The sequence below is a fragment of the Trichoderma reesei genome (genome assembly GCF_000167675.1).
Source record: "Trichoderma reesei QM6a unplaced genomic scaffold TRIREscaffold_11, whole genome shotgun sequence".
Lineage (NCBI taxonomy): Eukaryota > Fungi > Ascomycota > Sordariomycetes > Hypocreales > Hypocreaceae > Trichoderma > Trichoderma reesei.
In genome coordinates this window covers 689,024-714,335 of record NW_006711158.1, presented here as the reverse complement: position 1 = coordinate 714,335, position 25,312 = coordinate 689,024, and the positions used below count along the sequence as shown (strand labels likewise).

At 56.3% G+C, this 25,312-nt stretch overlaps 5 protein-coding genes across 5 annotated transcripts; all 5 read right to left on the bottom strand.

The window, feature by feature from the left end:
* Nucleotides 1-552: 552 nt before the first annotated feature.
* On the bottom strand, nt 553-2,529 carry TRIREDRAFT_63092 (uncharacterized protein; the record flags this gene model as incomplete). The annotated part of the gene is made up of 3 exons (XM_006965956.1): nt 553-1,632; nt 1,751-2,320; nt 2,395-2,529. Coding segments are annotated over 3 exons (1,785 nt in total), but the record flags the coding sequence as incomplete, so codon positions are not given.
* Nucleotides 2,530-4,755: 2,226 nt separating this feature from the next.
* TRIREDRAFT_41178 (uncharacterized protein) lies at nt 4,756-5,563 on the bottom strand (the record flags this gene model as incomplete). The annotated part of the gene is made up of 2 exons (XM_006965883.1): nt 4,756-5,241; nt 5,351-5,563. Coding segments are annotated over 2 exons (699 nt in total), but the record flags the coding sequence as incomplete, so codon positions are not given.
* Nucleotides 5,564-7,619: 2,056 nt separating this feature from the next.
* Nucleotides 7,620-9,936, bottom strand: TRIREDRAFT_62826 (uncharacterized protein; the record flags this gene model as incomplete). Its single annotated transcript, XM_006965955.1, has 4 exons — nt 7,620-7,707; nt 7,816-8,681; nt 8,779-8,960; nt 9,084-9,936. Coding segments are annotated over 4 exons (1,989 nt in total), but the record flags the coding sequence as incomplete, so codon positions are not given.
* Nucleotides 9,937-11,887: 1,951 nt separating this feature from the next.
* On the bottom strand, nt 11,888-14,871 carry TRIREDRAFT_48951 (uncharacterized protein). The gene is made up of 5 exons (XM_006965954.1): nt 14,284-14,871; nt 13,888-14,229; nt 12,829-13,826; nt 12,253-12,744; nt 11,888-12,191 (listed from the first exon to the last, which is right to left on the bottom strand). The coding sequence occupies exons 1-5, from the start codon at nt 14,582-14,584 to the stop codon at nt 12,123-12,125; spliced, it is 2,202 nt and encodes a 733-aa protein (XP_006966016.1). The 5' UTR covers nt 14,585-14,871; the 3' UTR covers nt 11,888-12,122.
* Nucleotides 14,872-15,892: 1,021 nt separating this feature from the next.
* Nucleotides 15,893-22,488, bottom strand: glt1 (glutamate synthase; the record flags this gene model as incomplete). The annotated part of the gene is made up of 3 exons (XM_006965953.1): nt 15,893-22,128; nt 22,206-22,246; nt 22,310-22,488. 3 exons carry the CDS (start codon nt 22,486-22,488, stop codon nt 16,004-16,006), a joined length of 6,345 nt encoding a protein of 2,114 aa, XP_006966015.1. The 3' UTR covers nt 15,893-16,003.
* Between the last annotated feature and the right edge of the window lie 2,824 nt (nt 22,489-25,312).

Here is a 25,312-nt window from a genome sequence, read left to right as displayed (position 1 = left end):
TAGAAGTAGAAGTAAAGTGAGAAAGTAGAAAAAGAACGACCCTGGAGAGCGAAAAAGAAGAGCCACCGCGAGCGGGCAATGAAAGGGCAGAGACGCTCTCGCGTTTGGCAGGGACAGAGATGTTGCGGCTAGCTGCGCGTCTGCCCACCTGTTTGGAAATTTACGACCTGCATCGGCGAGGCTGAAGAGCTGACTGGGGAACGGCAGCTTTAGCCAATCACAAGGCGCTAGCAAATTGGGAGGCTAAAGGGCTGCAGCCAATCACATGTACTTTAACAGAAGGCCCTAGATGCTGGCCTTGCGTGCTCAAGGAACCAGACAAACATGAGTATTATTGGCAGTCATTCTCGGAGACTTGACATCTTCTCCACGCAATTCACTCCTCCCTCATCCCCCAAGTTAGAAGGTTTGTGAAAGAAAAATTGTTCTAAAAAATCATCGTTTATCATTCGCTTTGTTCGACTTTTCTCTATAAAAAAACTTGGCGCAAAAATTCATCATTATACATGTCCTAGAAAAACATCCCAATTCGTTCATTTACATGCTGCGAATTCACTCGTCGGCGTCAAACTCGGCCCCCCATTGCGCAACAGCATTGTCAATCTTCTTTCGGTATGCCTGCTGCGCGTTGCACATGTCGAGGAAGACCTCGTACTTGGCATCCAGCAGCAGCTTCTCGCCGGCGTCGGTGCCTGGCTGCACCAGCCGCCCGGGCTTGCTCATGCGGTCCATAATGTCCCACAGCGACTCGGGCTCCGAGCCGTCGTTGCGGTTGTGGCTGGCCGCCTTGGCGCCCAGCATGGCGGCTCCGTGGACAACAGCCGCGTTGACGTATCTGGGGATCAACACGGGCATGTTGCAGACGGTGGCCAGGAGGTTCATCAGGATCGGGTTCTGGCACTGCGAACCGGACATGAAGATGGACGAAATCTCGTGACCAGCCTTGTTCATCTGCTCAATGATCTGGCGCGTCTGCATGGCGATAAACTCCATGGTGGCATAGTACCATAGGGCCATGTTGTCGGTGCTCTTGTCGCTGTCGAGACCAATCATGGAGCCCTTCATGCTGGGGTCTGCGATGGGCGAGCGGTTGCCCCACAGATCACCGTAGAAGAAGTGGTGGCGGCCGAGGTAGGAGATGGCCGGGGCATGATGCTTCTCGGCGAGGTACTCGAGGTGGGCGTTGAGGAAGTCGTAGATGTGCTTGTCTTCGGCCTTGGCCAGGGCCATGGTCTCGTTGTACGCGGGATGAATATCCAGCATGTGTCGAAGAAGCTCGCCCGTGGCGGACTGGCCACCTTCGGCCATCCAGAACTCGGGGATCAGCACATCCCGATAGGGGCCCCAGACACCGGGGACAAAGACGGGATTCTTGGACATGGCCAGGTGGCACGTCGAGGTGCCTGCGACGGCGGCCAGGCGAGTAAAGGCCTGGGTGACGTCGTTCTTTGGAACATCGGCGTTGAGTTCCTCCTCGGTCAGCTCGACCTTGGCGCCAACAGTGCCGATCCAGCCAGCGTAGGCATCAATGACACCGCTACCGACGGCGATGCCTTCTGGCAGGCCAAGCTGCGAGGCGGCCAGGCGGCTGAGGGTGCCTACGCACTCGCCAGCGCTGGCATACTTTCCGTTCTGTGTAAGATTGTGATTAGCTAGTGGACTTTGGTCGAGATGAATTCGTGGCCAGTTATGAAAAGCCAAAGGGAGAAGAGAGGGCCACAGTCGAGACTGCAAAAGAAAATAGGCTCACCACCCCGTCGACGCCACCCATGCGCTTGAAGTCGTCCTTGACCAAATCACCCAGGCCAATCTCGTGGTAAAAGTCCTCCTGCCAGCCCTTGACGCTGCCGTCCACGCCCACGGGGACGAAGCCCTGCTTGCAGACGGTGCTGCAGAAGCTCCGCGCCTCGTTGCCGGTGGCCAGATGTGTCAAGGCGTCGGCAAGGTCGTAGAACTTGCAGCGCTCAAACAGCTCCGGGGGCATGTTGTTCTTGAGCCACAGGACTTTGGGGATCTCCATCTCGATGCTCATCTTGCCGCCGACATACTTGAGCAGCTTGTGGCCGGTGGCGTTGATCTTGGCCGTCTCCTCAACGGGACGGTGGTCGAGCCACAGGATGACGTTGCGGTCGTTGCCATCGTTGGCAAAGTTGGGGCCGGTGACGGGGATGGGCTCGTCGGTGTCGTTGGAAAAGACTGCCAGGGAGCAGGTGGCGTCGAAGCCAATGCCCTTGATCTGGCTGGGGTTGACGAGAGACTCCTGGACGACGCGGCGCACGCATTCGCAGATGCACTTCCAGATGTCTGTTGTGGATTGTTCCTGGAGACGAAGAAGAAGGTCGATTGTCAGAATAGAGGGGATGCAGCCAATCGGAGCGAGGCGGTCATGCATACATAGTATCCGTTCTCGGGCTGCCACAGCTTGATGTTCTCCGAGGCCAAGGCCTTGATGTCACCGGTCTCATCGATGATGCAGGCGCGGGCAGAGCCGGTACCGACGTCTATGCCGATGTAGTGGTCCTGAGGAGGCAGATGTCAGCTCCGTCCTCTCTTTTCCAGTTCAGTGAATGGTATTGAAAGCTCCAGCTCTGCCAATTCCATTCCTGTGTGTGGAATTGCACGGTTTGATAGCTCGTCGTCTCGGGGTTGGCTTTTGGCGGGGTATCTCGCATACCTGAACATTGGCAGGCCTGGACATGATGTCGAAATTGACCGATTAGCGAATTGTCAATTACAAACTCGAGATGGAGGTAGAACAGCAGGACGGATGTAAAGCCGAAGAAGATCAGAGGAATTGAGTATGAAGGAGGAGGAGGAAATGAAGCAGGTAGGCTGAGCGCTCACTCCATGGGCCTCAAAGGCTTATTATGGTACCCGTTGTCGTACATGGCGACCGTCCGATGTCGTTGCTTCCGGCTATCTCCCCGCTGACGCTGGTGGCTAATAGCACTTTCAATGAAAATTGAGGAACCAAATCTGGGTCTCTGGAGCAAGCCACAAAAACTAGGTCGGAATCACTAGTGGTGAGACGACGACGAGGAAGAGGAATGACGGCCGTTGTTCGTATGTATTATCGAGGAGGAGGAGGAGGAGGAGAAAAGGGCTGAACGACTGACGACTCGCAAGACTGGCGCAAAGCCGAACCTCCCCCACCGCTCTCCAGTATAAAAACAGACCCGAACTTGACCACCTGCAGACCTAGGGGCGTGTCTGCAGCGTCCATGGTGCAGAGAGAGAGAGAGAGACGCCCAGCCGCGAGTCCACCTCGGGTTCTCTGCCGCAACCTCGTCGACCAATTGGGGCGGATGCAGCAGCTTTCAGTCCAAGGTTGTCGACGGGAACCTGGAAATCAATCAATCGTCAGATGGACGCTGGACCAGACGGACCCAGCGCAGGCTCCAGCATTTCGTAGCGGCACAGGGGCCGCTAAAGACGCCCCCCGTCAGGCCCCGAGCGCCCCGCCAGAGGGACCCCAAACTCCCCTAAAGCGCCCTGGGACTTGCCCCTCCGACTCCAGTGGAGCGCTAAATGCGGTGCGAGCTGCTGCACATCACTTCAATTTGAAGAGGAAGCGTTTTGGCGATGAGGGCGATCGAGTTGCCACCAGACGGGCGATGGATGTCGCGGATCAAGACACGTGAAAGGGTGATGGTTTAAGCAAGATAAAATCATATTGAAACAAGAGAATTACGAGGTCTTCTACAGAAAACATGAATGAGCGTTAATGGCAATGTGTCATAACAAATCGGGTGACATGGCATGAACAAGAATCGAAAAGTACTAGTACTATATCAAAAGAGTGCAAGACAGTTCAACTTCAACCTCATCAAGCAATGAAACGATGCAGAAAAGTTCCCAGCATCCACTCTAAAAAAAATCTCCTCCATCAGCAGGTCCTCTCCAAAACTGGATCTCACGATAGTCTCTTTCTCTCTGTCTCTCTTCCATCTTCTTCTCTTCCTCTCCCAAGTTCTCCCAGTAACAAACCCCCACACCCCTCTCTCCCTCCCCGTTTCCTTAAGTCGCTGCCTAGCCAAGAACCATCAAAATCTCCTCTCTCCTCCTCCGCTTTTCCGGAGCCCGGCTCGCCGCAAGCGTCGTTGCAGCCCCCGCCTGGTGGCTTATTCTTTGCCTTCGAGAAACAAGGAACAAACATATTATTTCTCGTAATGTTCGGAAGAGCTCGTCTTGTGCCATCCCACGCGCGGCGACAGAGCGGCTATACGAGGAGCTCGCGGTGGCTCCGATTGCGGTGTGACTTGGGTGACAAGATGGATGGCTGACAATGATAATGAATGATAACTTGGCTGAAGACACAGATGTAGATGGATGTGTAGGTACCTAGGTATGCATGATACTCTCACCTCCCACGTCTCTCCAGCACGAAAGCACAACCTGACGCCGCAATCTCCCACAAACCGTTTGTGGCGCACCCAGCCCAAAAGCCCGCCATGTCTCTCCTTGCGTGACACAGAATGGGGGGGAAAGAAACAGCATACTACGATCACACAAGAGCCGCCGCCATCACGAAGAGAGATACATCCTCACGATGATGGACCCTCAGACCGCTTCAGCCGCACTGACGGGCCTCCCCCCCTCTGGCGCAGACCCTCGCCTCAGCGCCGAGTCCTTCCTCAGCCCGACGCCGCCCGGCGCGCTGCCGCTCCGGCTCCTGCTCCTGAACATGGCCAGACCTTCGGTGCCCATCTCCGCCGCTGCCAGGGCCTCCTCGTTGGCCTCCTCAGGATCGCCCGCGTCCTGGCCCGGGTTGGCCACCTGGTACTCGAGCACCTTGAGCAAGGAGTAGACGCCAAAGGAGAGCAGGGCGCCGAGGACCGGCCCCAGCCAGTAGATCCAGTGGTAGCCGTGGAAGTTGCCCGTGACAATGGCCGGGCCGAGCGAGCGCACCGGGTTGATGCCCGTGCCGGTGAAGTTGGTGCCGGCCATGTGCGCGATGAAGACGGAGACGCCGATGCCCACGGGCGCGAGGAACGTCGCGCGGTGCTTTTCCACGGCCAGGAAGTACACCGTCAGCACCAGCTGCGCCGTCAGAAACATCTCGATGAAGAGGCCCTGGACGACGCTCGTGCCGCTGCCCAGCCCGTTGGTCACGCCCAGCGGGCCCGGCAGGAGGCCGTCCGTCACGGCGGCGGCGGCAATGGCCGCGATGAGCTGGCTGGGGAAGATGTAGAGCGCTCGGAGGGGCTTGACGGCGCCGACGAGGACGAGGCCGAGGGTGACCTGGAGTTGGGCCTCTTTGTCAGTATGATGTTTTGTTTGTTGCATCAAAGGGACTTAGAAGAAGAGGGGAGGGGGTTATTCCAAGGTAATGTGAAGAAAGGAGACTCACCGCAGGGTTAAACATCCCTCCCGTGACGCGATAAAACACCCACACATTGACCGCCAGCGCAGTCCCAAACGACGACGCAATGTACAGCAGCGTGGGAGCGTCCAGGTTCCCGCCGGAGCTGTTGAGCGCCGTCTGCGCCCCCATGAAGGAGAGCAGCAGGAACATGAAGGTGCCGCAGAACTCGCCCACGGCGATGACGAGGGCCGTCTTGAAGGAGCCCGACAGGCGGTTCGGCATGATGGGCAATCTTGTTTCTCAGCCAATGATTTGTTGTTCGTGTATCTGTGAGATTCTGATGTGCTTCGTGATGTTGATGTCTTTTCTGATACTCCTGAGAGAACAGAAGATGAACTGATGCTGGGATATCAGATGAGAATCGAAAAAAAGTGAGTGATGCCTTGAACATCAGACGAAAGTCGTGAAAGAACTTATATCCTCATGATATAGTACCCCGATCAACACACAGAGCACCTAGCCAACCCCCCCCCCCCCCCCCCCCCCCCCCCCCCGGACGAACAAGCCAACTTCCCATCTCACACACACCTCGCCTTCAGAAAAAACGCCACCCTCTCACGCAACGTACAAACTGTGAGTACGAAGTGAAGTGAAGCAAGAACTACCTACGTATACGTTACACCTCAAAGAGAAAAAAACGGCCGTCCTTCCAAGGCGGAAATCCTCCGAATGTCTCACCAAGGGAAACAACATAAACGCAATGCACGAAAATCCGGAGGCGAACAACATTCAACGTCAACAATTCGGAACTCATGTCCATACGAACTTCTTGCCGTCTCTCTGTTTCTCTCTTCTCCATCTTTGTCTGATTAGTTTTTACCCCCTCCTTTTGCCAAGACCAAAATTGCCTTGGAAGGATTCAAACAGCAGCATGACGGGGGAGTGAGACACAGCAGCACAGAGATACCTAGAATGCATCTTGCCCCGAAAAAAGAACAACAACGCAATCTACACCAACAACCAACAACAAGAACCAAAAAATCAAGACGCCTCTTACGGTGTTACCTCTCTCTCTCTATCTCTGCCGCAGTGTAACTCCCCTTCTCGTTTTCAACTTTCGAGTAACACGCCCAACCTTACATGAACATCCGTGATACCTTTCTTCTTCTTCTCTCACGAACCGGAAACGGCAGGACACGGCATAAAGCAGTTTCCGACCTCGATCTACTACCTAGGTACTCGTAACTCTTCTCCCTTCGATCTACTCTGCTTCAGCCCGATGTGTGCTCCTCTCAAAAAATCCCCCGTCATCGATGGGGCGGGAAAAGGAAAACAGAAAGAGCACAGACACGCCACGAAAGAAGAAGAAGATCGCCTTTCTCATCAAGCCCCTCGTAAAAAAAACCGTTGAATGTTCAAAGCGAAAACCAAACCAATATACTGATGAAAAACCAAAGTGATGAGACTAGATAGATCCATGAGATCACTTTGTCTCAGCCCATCAAATCATCCCGCAAATCCTCACAAGCAGAATGTTCCCCGCCGCCGCTGCAAAAAAAGGGATATCGTTCCGAGTGTATATCACCGGCCTCGTTCCTGCAAGGTGACGTCGGGTGGCTTGCCTTTTTTACGGTGAGCATCATCAAAAGAGAAGAAAAACGTAAATCACTTCACACGAATCTGCCAGGCTCATCTCTCAAGCCCATCACGTCTTGATGTCCAACCTTGTCAAGAGAAACACAGCATCAATAATAGCTTCAAATCAAGTCGAAGCACATCGTATCAAATCGAAACCCATCATACATCACCGGGTATCAACGGAAACACACGCCCCGTAACGCATGCCACAGCATTTTGCGCTGCAAATTAGCCCAATTCATTGAGAACCTCTCGTCGTGGCAAAGATTGGAGCACAGATGGCGTGTTTTCGAGTTCGCACTCGCGCGCAAGCTTCATCAACCCTCTCGACAACTATATGCTGTGCTTACACACACACGCCAATCTCCTTGTCAGGATCAAACTGCCGCTCCGTTGCATCAAAATCAAGCCGTCCAAGTAATACAACGGCTCCTAGCCCTTGGCCCTGCAGACGTCCGCACCAATCACGCGCAACGGCGCCAACCAAGCTCCTTCGGCTCCTTCATGCTCTTGATTGCAAGTGTGCGAGCACAACATCAAGTCTGCCGAATCGTTCATCGAGCCTCGCGCCTCCGTTCCCCGCGAAATAGCGGCAACATATAAAAAACACACAGTAAGAAGAGAAAGATCACGCAAAGAGGTACTGCTTCGTATCGTCCGTAAACTTCATAATTCGTTATTCGTCAGTGTCGTTTGAGTGGTCCTCCGTCAGGATCACAACGGTTAGTGTCGCCGCGTATGCTTCTCGGATAGCACACGCCATGCTGTATCCCCCCAAAGCCCCGGTCAGTCAGTCAGTCAAAGCCCAAGTGAAACCATGAACGAAAGGAAATCAAATCAGGGAGATGGACGGTGATCCTGTTTGGACATACCAAGTGTTGTGGATATCCGCCACGACTGCGCTGAGCCCCCAGTGAGCGCACCAGGCCCTCGCCAGCACCTCGTTGTCTCGAACCCCTACCGCGTCCACCACGAGCACCTTCTCATCGTCGACGTCCCTATCGACCACGGCATGTACCGCGTCGGCCGCCGGTGGAGGGCTCGAGGCGGTGCTACTGGGGCCAGAGTGCTGGCCGTCTCCCCCGTACAAGCCAGACCAATTGCGGATGCGAACGATATCGTCCGCCCTGACCAGCTTGTACTCGTAGTCGTAGAACAGGGGATGCGGCCCATCCGCACACGGCCACGCGGAGATGAAGCTCACATCGTACATGAGCCGCAGCGGCCAGGACACGCCATCAATGGCAAACTGCGCTTGGGCATCAAAGAGGCGAGGGCCCCCAGCGCTGCTCTCGCGCCCCGTGGCAGGAACCGGTTTGAAGCTCAGCAGCTCCATCCGCACGGCGTCCACCACGTATCGGTCGCCGTCCAGCGTCGCCAGCTTGTACTCGCGCACGGGGTATGCATCTGCCCGCGGCCCTAGCGCATCGGACCGCGTGCTCATCGTCTCGACGTCCTCGCGCGTCATACGCTGCTTGGGCTGCCTGGTGCGGATGCGGGCAATCTGAGACCGGCCAAGCTCTGACGTTGGCCTGCAAGGCCCGACCCAGCCTGCGACCGAGTGGCACGTCGGAGCCAGCACCTTGCCCACAATGCAGCTTGCCGACCAGTACGTGTGACTATTACGGTACTGGAAGCCAGAGTGTGGGTGCATGTGAGAAAGCAGGGCCAGCTCATTCGTTGCCGGATCAGGGTCTAGATCGATGAGCGTGTTCATGATGAGGAACGAGAACGTCGGCTGCAACGTGTTAGCAAACTCAATTACCCCTTATCTCCATGGTCCCCTCCTCGCCTCCATCTCTCTTGTCGTGCCCGTGATGTCAGAGGTCACTTACACCGGGAAGCACGAGTCCGCTAAAGTAGGCAAAGGCATCCGAGCTTATGGTGTCCAGGGAAAAGTCCTCGTCCTTTTGCCGCAGAGAGTCCATTGTGTCCCTCAGATTCGGCCACTTCATGATCTGAGCAAACTTCTTGAGCTGCTTCACTTGCCGCTTCTTCAGCTTGTACCGCAGTTTCACTAGGAAGATACACTTTAGCTTCGTGTCCCTCATCATACCATAGCACAAACGCTCGTCGCTTCCATCTGCAACCAAGTCTTCTGCTGCCTTGGGCAATGCGAGATACGCAACGTCATACATACCCTCTTGAGGAGTCTCGCCGTATGTCTCAATTCGGACATTTTCCCGCCATCGCCTCGCGAGTGCCAGGTTCCACTTGATCGTAGGGGGCATCTGTTGCAGCAGCTTCTCCTTGGCCCAGTCATCGTGATGCCGTGATTGAATGCGCAGGTCCAGCTCGAGGCTGAGGAGCAACTGATGAAAGAACTTGTGATACTGCTCCCGGCCCTCCTCGGAAGAGCCGTTGAATATAAAGCGAGTCACGACCTGGTTTTTCGGTTCCGTGTAGTCGATCCAGTCCGGCCGCGACAGGGCCATGATCAGGTCGGCGATCTGTTTGTCCAGCGTCTTGTGCGGGCTCAGAAGCTTGTCGGGGTCTCGCAGGAAGCCCTTGTACAGGGATCGATACAAGTGGCTCAGGTCGTCGTCCTCCAGCCCCAGTTGCTGCAGGTCCTTGAGCCGCGCAAAGATCTGCTCCAGGCTCACCGGCCGCGGCACGACGCCCGAGTCCCTCAGCGGGATCTTGGCCGGAATGTTGCTCGCCGCAGCGGCCCACTGGTTGAGCGTGATGGTGCCGCCCAGGTGACCGTAGAAGAAGGCGTAGCTGGGCTGCTCTACCGTCTCCCAGGGGTACGACACATGGCCGTGCTCCTGCACCTTCATCGTCATGAGATGGGACATGGCGTCGTTTGGCCTCGCCACGTCGGTGCCTCCGCTCCGGGTCTTGGAGCTCGTCACGTAGAGCGCATAGTGCTGGTCCGATGCGTAAGGAATGGCCTTCTTGCGGCCTTTGAACGTCGGCGCCCCGCGCGCAATCATCTCGAGGGCATCTCGATGGGGCAGCTCGTCGAGGCTCGACACCGCCGTCGGCGGCCATCGCGGGTTCTGGCCTCCATTTGCCGCCGACGGCTGTGCGACCCTGTGGCCCCTGTCGCCAGCAGTGGTCGCGGCGTTGTCGTTGCTGCCGCTGACATCGGCTCCGCTGTCTCGCTTCTTGCCAAAGCTCGACTGAAGCCGGCCGGAAAGCGACTCATCGGGTCGTCGCCTCGTGGCCGAGGTCCTGGGCGAGCGCCTATGGATGTCACTGCCGCTGCCGCCATCAATGGTGCGCCGCCTGCGCGGCAGCTCCCGATGGGGAATAACGAGGCTGTTGCTGCCCTCGCTCAGCCTGCGGCGCTGCTTCTCCTCCTGTTCGTCGTACTGTTGCTGCTGTTGCTGCTGTTGGGACTGCTGCTGCGGCTGAAGCTCCCTGTCCTCGACGTCCTCTTCCCACTCGCCCCCGTCCACGTCGTCGCGCGCCTCGCCGCGCAGCAGGTCCTGATACTTGCGCACCACCCTCGAGCCGCGCTTCATCAAGCTCTCTCCGCGCAAAAGGCCTCCCCAGAACCGCGACTTTTCCTTCTTCTGCTCCATCGCTGCTCTGTCTTCCCGTCACTTCATGCGAAAGCCCACCCGTCCGCTTTCCGCTAGGACCTTTTCCCTTTACGTCCCCCAGTAGCGCTCTGCGCTTCGTAAAAGAAGGCGATGAAGGGGGAGAAACAAACGTGAGAAGAAGGCTCTCTCACGAAAAGTCGGTCAGTCGCCCGGGTGTGGCGAAGAGAGGGCAGCGCATGGCCAGCTCTTTTCTTCTGTGCTTGGCTTCCTTTCTTAGCTTTCCGTCGGCAGCAGCACGTTCATCGTAGGCGCATTCGCTGCAGTGGGTACCTGAGGTGAGAGGTTTCGCTCAGTGCCGTTACGCACCTGAATCTCCCTGCTTTGCCTTGTGCAGTAGCAACTGGTGCCCCAGTGGCTGTGAGGCAAAGGGAGGAGGAGGCAGAAGAAGAAGAAGGTGAAGCAGAAAGACAAGGTCGATGCCTCGAGAAAGATAAAAGGTTCAAACAAAGGAAGGGGGGTGCAAGATGTAGAAGAGAAAAGGAAAAAAAAAGTTGAGGCAGGACGTACAAGTAGAACAATGGGCATGGATGGCACAATAGCCGCCCGCGCCTACCGGAAACCAGCATCTAGCACCATGAATAACGAGGCTTTGCCATTGAACCGTTTGCTACCGAATATTCACAATGCACGAACAGGGGAAAAAGGAGGCAAAGACAAATACACGTGCGTAGACGAGGATTATTCTCGATGAACCGGAACAAAGGGATGTGCACTCATTTGTTGCTCGAGGTATTACAAGTATAGCATCTGCTCTGTACGCAAACAATGCTCATCCATGGTAGGTAGCTGCGACAAAAGAATGGACCGTATACACCCTCCCTGCATCTCCAGCAATCACCAAAACCACCAAACCAAAACCTCGACTTCTCCAGCCTCGCCTTCATTCAATTCTTTCAAAGATACACGCATCTCTACATACAACAATATACCAACCTCAATCACGCGGCTCACTAAAAAAGAAAAGCCCCCCCCCCCCATATTCCCCCATAGCAATACTACTACAATATGACAGGCCCTCTCCAATGCGACATCAACCAACTGCACGCATGCCTTACCGCTCGCTGCACATAAACGCTGCATCCCAGGAAAAGGCGGAGTCTCGCAAGGGAGGGAGTAGCCACCAGGCACGGAAGAGACATGGATGGTATGATCCCTAGTAGACCTCCATGGAACAATAATCCTACACATCACCCTGCCCATCATCACGGACCCCTGGTCCATTTCAGCATAGAACCTGACCCAATCACCACACCCATCAACTCACATCACCAAGCCTCCGGAACACCGCTCGTTAAACGCAGCACAACATCACAAACATCTTCACAAGTCCAGTCCGCTGATCGACCAAGTCCTCGCCGTGTTTATAGGGTTCTGGGCATGCACCACATGCTTTGTGTACAGAATAAATCAATTGGTAGCCAAGCAAACCGCAGTCCTAATAACATCGCTAAAAGAATACTACCACAACAACCCTCCCCCTCCATGACCGGACAGGCCAAGTGTCGAGTACAGACATGCACCGTTGAAAATCACCAATCCGCTGGGCAATTCGCACACAAGTACTCGGGAGTTTCCAACATCGTCACTGTTATACAAAACGCGTGCCCAAGATGTACACATACGCCAGCTTACACCAGCTCGTCCGTAATAGGCACGGCCGAGTCTCGATCCTTCATCTTGGCAAAGGCCTTTTGATACTGCATCAATCGTTAGCCTCCGTCCGAGATACATCTTTCCGACAAACAAGCTTCGTCTTACCTGAAGAACAAAGTTGACAATCAGCGCAATCATCATGGCCACGCTGATAATCACCGGTCCAACCATGTTATCAAAGTCCTTGCCGCTCCTCTCCATGATCATGGTCCGCCGAGTCCGCAGCACGCTGTAGCCCCAGAGGCCCGCAAAGCCCGCGATGCCAATGTACGCAATGCCGATCCACTGCGCAATCGTGTTCTCTCCCGCGGCCGAGTACAGCGCCAGAGCCAGAGTGCCCTGCAGGATTGCAATGTGCTGCCACTTGAGGAACGTTCGCTCGTTGGCCAGCCACACCTTGGGCTCGACCTTGAGTTCTCCCGTGTTCTTGATCCATTGGGAAGGCTCCACTACGCCGTCGGGGAGTCGAGCCTGCGCTCGTTTGGCAATGGCGTACTTGGAGAGGGATAGACCTGGAAGAACTGATGACAAGGTGCCGTATCCTCCCGACCGAGGCTGAGAGCTGCCCTCGCCCTCTTCTTCCTGGCCCTGCGCAGGCTGCGACGTCCTTTGCCGCAGAGAGCGGGACAGATGCGCCCTGGCATCATCGGCCATGCGATCGGCCAGATATGACTTGCCAACGGGCGAGCTCTGTGCCACCTTGTAAGAGCTGGGCACAGTTCCAATGAGGCTTCCGACGGCCATAGCATCGTCGGCGCGCTGGGCCCGGCGCTGCTCTTCCTCCTCAAACGCCTTCTGGGGGTCCTTGCGGATATCGGTCTCCAAGTCGCCGAGCCAAAAGGGCAGGTTGTTCACGTAGTCGTCAAACAGCGAGGCAACGCCGTGGACAAACTTGGAGAAGCGGGGGGTAGGGTGCACCAGGTGGGAGCCCATCAGGTCCTCTATCCAGGATGGTCGCTTGCGGTTGCCATCCTCCTTCAGCTTAATCTCCAGCACGGCATAGGGGAACTTGGACACTTCGCTCTGGTTGATGTTCTGGAACGGGTACTTCATGTTGCTGTTATCAATATCCAACCGGTGCCACTCGTTGGGGTCTCGGCAAGGGCGGCTCTTGTCCAGCGTGTCCTCGCGGATAAAGGCGAGGTCGGTGTCGATGGAGATGCGAACGCGGTCATCAGCAGGTTTCTGGAAGGCCGTGCGAACGTAGTTGGCTCTCAGCACCGGCATCAGCCTTTTCCTCTGCTGAAACTCCTGAACACGGGCCACGGTCGCCCTGTATGCCTCAATCTGCTCCGGAGACTCGCCCATCCTCTCCATCTTCTGTATGGCCTTTTCCGCCGTGTATTCTCCGTTGAGAAATTGCTTGACGTACTTGTCCTTGATCGTGAACTTGTGTTCCTCGCTGTTCCCGTTGACATCGGCCGATTTCTGCTCCACGAAGATCTCGGGCCTGCTGCTCAGCTGGCCGTACCACCGCAGCCGCAGGGAAGAGACTTCTGACTTCTGCTCCACCTTCTCCGAGTATACCTCGAACTTTTCATTGTCAAAATAGAGCGAGGTGATGGAAGGCGAGTCAGAGCCGTCCAGCTCCTTGGCAGACTGTTCGCTGTAGACGAGAGCAGGGAGTCGGCGAAGGATGAGCGTCTTGACCTCGAGCAGGTTGTCGGGGTGCACCCAGACTGCCAATTGCATGTTAGCGAAGCGAGCTGGAGAAAGATGTAGGCCGAAATGCAAACTTACACTTGTGAGCTGTGTACCGCTCGCCGTTATGCGTCTCCGCCGATACATCCAGATCAAGCGGCGCCTGATCTCCCTCCTCCAATTGCTGCCGAATAGCAAAGTACATGACAGACAGCTTGTTCAGCAGAGGGGCGTATCCCTGCTCCGAGTTGAAGGGCCTCTGAGCCAGGCTAAGCTGCATCATCGGCCGCACCTTGTAGCGGTCTCCCCTCTTGCGGTCATGCTTCTTGACAATCTTGAGGAAGCTGGTGTAGTTGAGACTGCTATACTTCTTCAAAGCCTTGACCTCGTTGGTGATGTCATCGAGCTCTGCCTCAAGCTCCCTGAGCTTCGCGGCCAGCTCTTCGCGGCTGAGTCCCGGCTTGCCGGAGCTACTGCCCTCGCCAGCATCGCCACCGCCATCAGCAGCGTCTGCACCAGCGCCAGGCTCGGCGGGCGGCGCATACTCCTTGAGCTTCTCGAACGCGGCATCGACCCTCTGCTTGAGGGCGTCGAAGCGCTCCTGCTGGAACTGGGCCACCTTTTCGAGCTGGACGTTGAAGATTTCGTCGCAGAAGCGGCTCTCGTCCTCCTCGGTCCAGACGGTCTCGTCGTCCTTTTGGTCTTCCCGCAGGAGGCTCTTTAGCTTGCCGTAGTCGACATACTTGTCCTTCCACGGCGGGTATATCGACTCGCGGAGGGTCTTTCCGAAACGCATCTCGCCGGCGCCGTGTCACGTCGTCGCCCGTGGTCGAGGGAAATTGTGGTTGTGAAATTGTCGGGCTGCAAGTCCTCGCTCAATGGGTATCGTGTCGCCCGAGGTTCTCGAGTTTGCAGGAGCTCCGTGTCGGCGGTGAAACGTCTTCGGCCAGCAATTGAGTCGGAAAGACGAGGCTGGAGAGCACGCGGGAAGAGGTCAAATAGGAGGGAAAACAAACAATGGAGCCTCTGCAAACGTGCCGTAGAACGGCAAAAAGATGAGAGTAACACGGCCTTTTGTTCCAATTGAACCTGAGCCAAGATGCCAAGGGAGTGACAATTACCGAGCAATGGAAAGAAAGAATCGAATTCAAGTGACAAGAGCACGGAGAAGCAGAACGAGCTTCGGGCTGGGATCCGCCACACGTGCGTCGACTTCTAGGCCTTTCTCATGCCGGCGTCGCCAAGCTGCGGTTCAAGCTCTGCCGCTAGCCCATTATCCGCTAATGCACTGGGCCATCCATCCACTATAACCCAGATCCACAGCGCTAAATTCCTCCTGCTGCTAATCGAGACTCCAGCTCATTGAGGTTCTTGCCCAAGTCACTGCGGTACCTTAGGTTAGGTACCTTCAATACCTGTAACCTCACCTCACCTCACCTCACCTTATCTCACCTCACCCGAAAGCGACGTCAGCAGCCCAAGATCCTTCATTTCCAAGTCCCCCATGCTGCTACACATTTGGGTTATATGAATATCTCAGAACATCAATTCCGGTATCTTATTACCTGAATCTCTTGATGGGCATTTCCCCAGTGCTGTTGAAGACGCCCAGCCCCAGCCGTTGCTCACTGGGTGCCAGCCTATCACCGCTCCGTAAAAGGCACGTGTGCCCAATCTCCATCTTGCTTCCATGACAAAAAAACAGACAGCCAGGCATGGACAAATTCAACTTGCTGCGCTGGAGCTGCAAGGTGGGCGCTAGAACGGCCAAATGACGCAGGTTTTGCCCCGCAAAAAGTGAATTGTCTGAGCCGATTGGACCAGAACAAGGTGACATCCGGGATGTGAACTGGAAGCTGGAAGCAGTTGATGACTTTAAGGTAGAGTAAGTTATACTAGAACAAGATTGCAATTGACTTTTGTTTTTCATTCGAATACCTAAGTTCTTAGTAGTCATTCGTAGATGGAGTTGTACGCGGTAATTCATCTGGACCAGCCTCATGGATAGGTAGACAGCAATCAATGGATGAGGGCGAAACACCGGATGAAAAGGCATCAACAAATATAACACAAGGCTATGGTATCAATGCTAAACTACCTTTTTGCTAGTACCTATCAGACAACAAACTACCTAAGAAACGCACAAATATGCAAACCATTACATGTACTCGTTACATGATCCATCAAAACACCATGCTTCATAAACTCATTTTCCTCAGTGCGCTGCGATCCTAGAGAAAATCTCCTGCGCAGTCCGCTTCACGATACCACCCGTCACAGGCAGGTTGGTGCAGTGCTCCAGATACAAGTCCACCTCCCGGGCCGCCATACGACCCTCGTTGATGCCCCAGACGATGAGGGACTGGCCGCGGCGAGCATCACCCGCAGCAAAGACGCCCTCCACGTTGGTGCTGTACTTGCCGGGCGCCGTCTTGACGTTCTTGCGAGCGTCCTTCTCAATCTCGTCTCCGAGAACGCGCGCCTCGGGTCCAAGGAAACCCATGGCCAGCAGGACAAGGTCCGCAGGGAAGAACTGCTCGGAGCCCTCAACCTTCTTCATGTCCCAACCGCCACTGGGGTTCTTCGTCCACTCGACACGGACGGTGTTGATGCCCTTGACCTTGCCGCTACCGTCGTCGACAAACTCCTCGGACATGATGCAGTACTCTCGAGGGTCCTTGCCGTCGTGCTGGCGAACTTCCGTGTGACCGTAGTCGACACGGTAGATTCGAGGCCACTGGGGCCAAGGGTTGTCGTTGGCACGCTCATCAGGAGGCTGAGGCAGCAGCTCAAAGTTGGTCACGGACTTGGCACCGTGGCGGACCGAAGTACCGATGCAGTCATTACCGGTATCACCACCACCAATGACAACGACGTGCTTGCCCTTGGCCGAGATGTACGAGTTGTCCGCGAGCTGCGAGTCGAGCAGAGACTTGGTGTTCTTGTGCAAAAACTCCATGGCATAGTGGATGCCCTCCAGGTTGCGTCCCTTGATGGGGAGATCACGAGCAACAGTGGCGCCGGTAGCAATGACGACGGCGTCGTGGCTGGCCTTGAGGTCCTTCAGCGATGGCTGGCCCTCGGCACCGATAGCCACGCCCGTCTTGAAGTTGATGCCCTCGGCCGCCATGAAGTCGGTTCGGCGCTTGACGATGCGCTTGTCCAGCTTCATGTTGGGAATTCCGTACATCAGGAGACCACCCAGGCGGTCGGCGCGCTCATACACGGTCACGGTGTGGCCAGCTCGGTTGAGCTGATCAGCGCAGGCCAGACCGGCGGGACCGGAGCCGATAATGGCAATCTTCTTGCCAGTGCGGACCTCAGGGGGGCGAGGCACCATCCAGCCCATCTCGAAACCACGGTCGATGATGGCACACTCAATCGACTTGATACCGACAGGGTCACTGTTGATGCCAAGTACGCAGGCTCCCTCGCAGGGGGCGGGGCAGACACGGCCGGTGAACTCTGGGAAGTTGTTGGTCATGAGCAGGCGGTTGAGTGCGTCCTTCCACTGGTTCTGGAACACAAGCTCGTTCCACTTGGGGATGATGTTGGAGATGGGGCAGCCGGTATCAGACTGGCAGAAGGGGACACCGCAGTCCATGCATCGGGCAGACTGGTACTTGAGCTCATCCTCATCGAGACGGGAGCTGATTTCGGCCCAGTCCTTGATTCGAGTGGCGACAGAGCGGTACTTTTCGGTACGGCGAGCGTACTTCATGAAGCCCTTGGTCTTGTCGAGCACCAGAGCCCTCTTCTTCTTCTCGGCCGAGCTGTCGCCAATGGCCTCCTCCATATCCTGGAGCTTGGCAGCCTTGTCCTCCTTCTTGGAGTGGTGCACCCCGGAAATGGCAGGCAGGTTGTACTCGGCACGCTTGGCCTCGGCAGCCTTGGCAGCCTCCTCCTCAAGCACACGCTTGTAGTCCGTGGGAAGGACCTTGACGAATCGAGGCAGGGCGCGGTTGAAGTCGACCAGGATGCGTGCCGCGCGCTCAGAGCCCGTGTAGTGGTGGTGGTCCTCAATGAGACCGCGAACGTAGGCAATCTCAACGGGATCCGTAAGGGGCCCGTACTCGACCATCTCGGTGTTGAGCTTGGAGACGAAGTCCTTGTTGATGTCCAGCACGTACGCAATACCGCCAGACATACCCGCAGCAAAGTTGCGGCCAGTGCTGCCGAGGATGACAACTCGTCCACCAGTCATGTACTCGCAACCGTGGTCACCGACACCCTCGACAACGGCCGTAGCGCCAGAGTTGCGGACGGCGAATCGCTCGGCAGCGACACCGCGGAAGTAGCAGATACCGCTGGTCGCACCGTACAAGCAGACGTTGCCGATCAGGATGTTCTCTTCAGCCTTGAACACGGCGGAACGGGGAGGGTAGACAATCAGACGACCACCAGACAAGCCCTTGCCGACATAGTCGTTGGAGTCACCCTCCAGCTCAAGAGTGACACCGGGCGCGAGGAACGCACCAAAGGACTGACCGGCAGAGCCCTTGATATTGACATGAACGGTGTCAAGCGGGAGGCCTTCGCCGCCATATCTCTTGGAGATCTGGTACGACAGCGAAGTGCCCATGGCACGATCGGTGTTGACAATGTCGCACTCGATGCGGGACGGAAGACCCTTGTCGAGAGTCAACTCAGCCTCGGAGATCAGCTTGTTGTCCAACCGGACGTAGAGCTTGTGGTCTTGCTTGCGGACGTTGAAAGTAGCAACGCCAGGTCGCAGCCTGTGTGCGGGCGTCAGCAGCAGAGACAGGTCAATGTTGGCAGTCTTCTTGGTGCGCAAGTCCTCCCGCATCTTGAGGACCTCAACACGGCCAACCATCTCGTTGATGGTACGGAAACCCAGCTTGGCCATGATGGCTCGAAGCTCGTTGGCGACGTAGTAGAAGAAGTTGATGACATGCTCAGGGGTACCAGTAAACTTCTTGCGAAGCTCGGGGTCCTGGGTGGCGATACCAACGGGGCAAGTGTTCAGATGGCATTTGCGCATCATGATGCAGCCCATGGCAATCAGGGGAGCAGTAGCGAAACCCCACTCCTCAGCACCGAGCAAGCAGGCAATGGCGACATCTCGGCCAGTTCGGAGCTGACCGTCGGTCTGCACCACAACACGGCCACGCAGGTCGTTGAGAACCAAAGTCTGGTGAGTCTCGGCAAGACCCAGCTCCCAAGGAAGACCAGCGTACTTGATACCAGTCCATCGGGAAGCGCCGGTACCACCGTCGTGGCCAGAGATGAGGATGTGGTCAGCCTTGGCCTTGGCCACACCAGAGGCAACGATGCCGACACCGACCTCAGACACAAGCTTGACAGACACGCGCGAACGGGGGCTCGAGCACTTCAGGTCGTAGATCAGCTGCTTCAGATCCTCAATGGAGTAGATGTCGTGGTGAGGAGGGGGCGAGATGAGACCAACGCCGGGCGTCGAGTGTCGGGTGCGAGCAATGGACTTGGAGACCTTGTGGCCGGGCAGCTCACCACCCTCACCAGGCTTGGCGCCCTGTGCCATCTTGATCTGGAGCTCATCGGAGTCGGCGAGATAGGCAGACGTGACACCAAATCGGCCAGAGGCGACCTGCTTGATAGCAGAGCGCATGGTATCGCCGTTGGCAAGTCGCTCGGATCGCTCGGGATCCTCACCACCTTCACCAGTGTTAGACTTGCCGCCCAATCGGTTCATGGCAACGGCAAGAGTAGAGTGGGACTCCATGGAGATGGAGCCGTACGACATGGCACCGGTGCAGAAGCGTCGGACGATGTCAGTCCACGGCTCGACCTGGTCAATGGGCACCGGCTTGCACTCATCAAACTTGAAGTCAAGCAGGCCACGCAGCGTGCAAGACTTGATCTGCTCGTACTCGCTTCGGGAGTAGGCCTCGTAAGACTTGTCGTTCTTGGCGCGAACCGCATCTTGCAGGTTAGCGATGGCAGTCGGGTCGTTGACGTGGGCCTCGCCGCCGTCACGCCAGTGGTATTCGCCAGACTCCGGGAGAGCCTTAATGCCAACAGTGTAGCGTGAGGGGAAGCCAAGCTCGTGGAATCGGAAGGCATCCTCGGCGATGAGCTCAAAGGTAAGGCCCTGGATACGCGAAGCCGTACCCCTGAAGCATCTCTCAACAACGGACTCGTCGAGGCCAAGAGCTTCAAAGATCTGAGCGCCTTTGTAGGAAGCCAGAGTAGAGATACCCATCTTGCTCATGACCTTCAGAATACCGCCATCGCAGGAGTGCTTGTAGTTGCGGATGAGCTCCTCGTCTGACAGCTTCTTCTTCAGAAGCCCCTCCTTGCTGAGCTTGAGGATGCACTCCATGGCAAGGTAAGGGTTGATGGCGTCTGCACCGTAGCCGAGCAGGACGCACATGTGGTGGACCTCGCGAGCCTCGGCGGTCTCGACGACCAGCGCGGCCATTGATCGCCATTTGTTGCTGACGAGGTGGTGGTGAACCATACCAGAGGCCAGAAGAGCAGACACAGCGACACGATCGGCAGATGTTCCTCGGTCGGACAGAACAATGATGCGGTCGCGAGCCTCAATGGCTGCGGTAGCCTCCTTGCAAATCTCATCCAAATGCTTGAGGTAGCCTTCAACTCCCTCGGACTTGGGGTAAGTCAGGTCGATGGTCTTGACAGTCCACTCGGGATAAAGGGTTGACATGTTCTTGATGGCATTGAACTCGGGGATAGACAGGATGGGGCTGGGGAGGAGGAGGCGGCCACACTGAGAAGCATCCATCTCGAGCAAGTTACCCTGAGGTCCAACATAGCACTCTAGCGACATGACAATAGACTCTCGGATGGGGTCGATGGGCGGGTTGGTAACCTGGGCAAAGAGCTGTCGGAAGTATTCGTAGAGGAGACGGGGCGAATCAGTCAAGCACGCCAGGGGAGCGTCGTTGCCCATGGAGCCCAAAGCCTCCTTTTCGTCGGCGGCCATGGGGGCAAGCAGCAAGCTGACCTGCTCGTGGGTGTAGCCAAAGGCGAGCATCAGGGGGTCCTCTTGGAAGCGCGTCTCATCGGGCTTAGCAGACAAATCAAGCTTGGCCTCCAGGGCCTCCAGGACCTTAGGCATGGTGATCAGCTCGCTGTCGAGCCATGAGCGGAAGTCACATCGGTCTGCAATGGCAGCCTTGAGCTCGGCATCGTCAATGATCCGTCCGGCCAGGGTGTCGACCAGCAGCATTCTTCCGGGCTGCAGTCTGCCCTTCTGAATGACAGACTCAGGCTCAACGGGAATGGTACCGACTTCGGAGGCGCAGATGATGCGGTCATCGTCCATGACGTAGAATCGGCAAGGTCGCAGACCGTTGCGGTCCAGGTTGGCACCACAGTAGCGGCCATCAGCAAAGGTGAAGAGGGCAGGACCATCCCAGGGCTCCATCTGACAGGCAGCCCATTCGTAGAATGCGGCTTTCTTGGGGTCCATGGTCTCGTTACCCTGCCACGCTTCGGGCACCATGAGCATGACAGCCTCGGGCAGAGAGAGCACACCGTTAATGGTGAGCAGCTCGAGAACATTGTCAAAGGCAGCGGAGTCAGAACCGCCATCCTCAACAATGGGGTACATCATCTCGAGCTCCTCCTTGAAAATGTCAGACTGCATGACACCCTCGCGGGCACGCATCCAGTTCTTGTTGCCTCGCAGCGTGTTGATTTCACCGTTGTGGGCAGCCCAGCGCAGCGGCTGAGCACGATCCCATGAGGGAAACGTGTTGGTGGAGAAACGCGAGTGAACCAGAGCAAAGTGAGCCTCGTAGTCGGCATTGACAAGATCGTGGTAGTAAGCGTAGACCTGCACAGGAGCGAGCTGTCCCTTGTACACAATGTTCTTGTTTGACAGAGAGCACAGGTAGAACCAGTTGTGAAGACCAATGGTGTGCGTGGCGCGTTTCCGCAGCACATAGAGCTGTCGCTCAAAGTGGCGCTCGTTGAACTGGGCCGGATCGGTGACCTCGGGGGCATTGCCGGTGCCGTATGCTGAGGCAAGGACAACAAAGGGCTGAGCAATGATGGGCTCGCGGGACTTGGCCGCGGGACCAAGCAAGCTGGAGTCAACGGGAGGCCGTCGCCATCCCAGAACCCGCAGACCCAACGATTCAGCAACATCTTCCAGTTGCCTCTTGGACTCTTCGAAAGTCTCCTCGTCGGGCTTGAAGAACAGGTTTCCTACAGCATACTGACCCAGAGGAGGCAGCTTAATGTTCTCCTCTCTCTCAAAGTTCTTGATAAAGAACTTGTGCGGGATGGATGTCATGACACCAGCACCGTCACCATCTCGGGCGTCGGATCCCACAGCACCACGATGGGTCATGTTGCACAGCAGGTTTCGTGCTATTGGCGGACAGTTAGAACATGCATCTCTTCGACGGCAGACTTGGTTTTGTTTGGGTTCATCCGCCGTAACTCACCATCGCTAACAATCTTGTGGCTAGGCTTGCCCTTGATGTGGCTGGAATTCGCGGGTCAGCATGGCCGTATGACACCCAGCGTGAGGGTAGCGAGGGCAACTTACCAAGCGAAGCCTACACCACAAGCATCCTTCTCGTAAGACGGGTCATAGAGACCCTGCTTCACGGGCAAGGCGCCAGCCCACGAGTCATTGTTGTCCGCCTGATACTCATACGGATGATATTCCTCTTTCTCGGCGTCTAGGTGAATTTGTCGGTCGTCGAAGTCCTCGAGATAGCCCATGCTAGGCGAGGATCCGTCAATTATCGGCGGTCTGGTACGATTGGACAAGGGGGGCGGCAGATGGCAGCAGCTTGTGCCCGCGACTGTGTCGTATCGTACGTGACGTAGGGAAGACAAGCAATATCTGCGCTCAGCACAGACCTGTCAAGCAACCCCGTGTTAGCGATGAAGCGCAGAAGCTATGGTGATGATGTCGAGAAGAGGAGCAATTGATGTGCAAGGAATCTCGTTGCAATTGGCAAATGATGTGAAGGAAGAAGCGTCTCAGTCCAGTGCAGCGACAGGCAGCCTCCGACGGCGTTGCCCAGCCTGTCATCATCACTCGATGAGGTTGCACGAGACGAGGCCTGGAGCTGCAAGCGCTGAGGCGAGAGCCGCGGCCACAGCGGGTGGGGTGGCCCCTGCTGGGCGCTGCAGGGGTGGCCTGTCGCGCTGTAGCTTCAGCACTCGCAGCCCTAAAAGCCCCAGCGGACGGTCCTCCAGCTTGCTTAGGTTGGCACCTCAGCCAATTGGATGCCAACCAATTTTAAGCGTTCGCTCGTCCAACAGCAATGGATGTGAGACGATGACGCTCGTGTCGGGAATTTCCCCCACGATGCCCCTCACGCCCACAAAACAGGCCATTTGCGGCCGCTTGGCGCCCGAGTGTCTGGCTGTGGCCCTTGCACTCGACATGGTGGATTGCTGCAGGCGGCCGTCATCGGCAACAGGCGAAAGGATGCAGCCGGTGACAACGTTGCGTTGTGTTTCCTGTCTGCACAGAACTGCGGAATCGCGGGAATCGGAGGAGAAGAGGAAATGTGCACGATTTTGCAGCCAAGGCCGCCCATCGCCTAAAGCACAGCCCGCCAAAGCCACTCAGCCATGAGAAGTCCAAGCGAGGACCATTGTAGTCCAGAAGGCGTAACGAGACGTGGCATAACGAAAGATTGTCTTCCGGTTTCCATTGCGTCGAATCGTTCAGACATCTGTCCTAATATCCTACTTTTCCCTTCTCTTCGCAATTCGTGGCCTTCCGTCCCAATTGAGCTCGAACAGCGCCCATCGCCAATTGAGTGTGGCAAATGCTGATTGCAAAAGCCCTCTCCGCAGAAGCCGCCAAAAACTCTGGTAAGCTGGGCGAATGTTCGATTTCCCCAAGTCGATAGGAGAGTTGGCGCCGGCAGACACTTGAACCCGTGTCTCTGTGGTATTCGCACTTGCTTTGGGGTAAGAAGACTAAGGAGAGGAGCTCGGGACCGTCCAAAGCACTTGACAGGTGAAAGCGGGGGGAGTTATAAAGTAAACCATCAGCATCAATCAATGACTTACCGGCTTAAGATGTTCGTTTGGTATCTAGGAGGCGCTTTGCGCTCTGGTGGATGAACAACAAGCCACGAAATGGAATGAGAGAGAGAGAGAGTTGACGTGAAAGAGAGAGGGAGGTAAAGCAGAGGTGGAAGGGGGAGGGAGGGCAGGCGGCAGCTTTTATTCTAGGAGCAACGGATGGAGGACGGAGGCGTCCGTTTCCCAGTTTCCCCGGCGTGGCCCCATTAAGACCATGAGCATCTCATCAAGCGTGTGTCTCTGCCAAGCCATGGATCTCGCAAGGTGGTCCGAGCAGAGCGTCGGCCTCGACAAGAAGCAGAAACATAGGTCGAGCGGCCTGCTAACCAGTCCAAACCTGCCAGGATGGCGCTTCGAAAGTGGCAGCCGACAGTGGGGGTGCGTCGAGGATGGCGCAACACCAAACGCCTGAAATGCGGCGTTTTGACTGGCGTGCGTCGTAGCGCCTCCGGGCTGGAGACGAACTCCCAGGCCTCTTGCTGCGGACCGATCTGCCCCTCCAGTGATGGCCCCAGAAGCACATGTCAGAAAACACCGCAAGCTCCGGGGGTGTGTGCCAGCGTTGAAGGCAGAAGGGGCACAGGGCAATTTCCGCGTGTGCTTCGTGCTTTGGTCGAATCTCATCTTTGGAGAATATGGGGACGCAGGAGGACGGTTTCATTCGTCGTGCTTGTGCATGAGCAGCGCCGATGCGCGGAGGCAGAAGAACCCTCGACTCGAGCCTGCAGTTCGCTGATGTCAGTCCGAGCCCGAGCATCTCAAGAGCCAGGGAAGACGCCGCGCTAGCCTCGGGGTCCTTACAAGGGCTAGGCAGTCGTAGCATCACCAGCATCGGCTTGTGTTAAGGCAAAGAGCCTCCGCATACAAATCGCACTATTGGCGGTGTTGTTGGTTTTCAAGGCATGCAAGCAGAGGGATCTCCGGGTGGGCACGTCACCTCTTCCACTGAGGCGAGCGAGGATTGGCCCTCGGTTGTATGTACAGTAGGTAGGTAGCCCCCCCTGGGGCAATTGCTTAGCATCTTGCCCCTTTGCACAGACCCGGTCCTCTCCGGCCATGTTCTGAAGTTGAGGGGAGCCTGGATGAAGCGTTGTTCTGTCTGGTGTTGTCTGGACCCCTCTGTGCAGGAAGGTACGTAATACGCCTGAGGCACCAACATCGGTTTCCATCTAGACTTTCCCAATCGGGCTATCGATTACCCTCATAAATCTTGCTATTACCCCCAGGAAACTCGCTGCTCTATTCTCATTACCCTCGAATTACCAGCACAAAACTGCCATTCATCCCGTCCATCGGAACACACGGCGTCGAGAACGACATGGCCGCATGGACTGCAATTTCCGTTCAGTCATAGTCCACAATGGCTGCGAGCAACAATTCCAGCCGTGCCAAGCAGCTCCCCCAATTCCGTCGCTTGTTCTTGCAACCGCCCGACTGCCTGCCTCCGTTGCGAATGGCCGCACAATGCAGAGGCCCCTCCTTTCTTTTCGCCTCATCG

Coding starts and splice junctions, on each gene's coding strand:
- TRIREDRAFT_48951 (XM_006965954.1), bottom strand. CDS start 14,584: ATGCGTTTCGGAAAGACCCTCCGCGAGTCGATATACCCGCCGTGGAAG. Junction 13,827..13,887: donor GCGGTACACAGCTCACAAGT/GTAAGTTTGCAT, acceptor TGCAATTGGCAG/TCTGGGTGCACCCCGACAAC. Junction 12,745..12,828: donor AGGTGGCACAGAGCTCGCCC/GTTGGCAAGTCA, acceptor AGGACGTCGCAG/CCTGCGCAGGGCCAGGAAGA.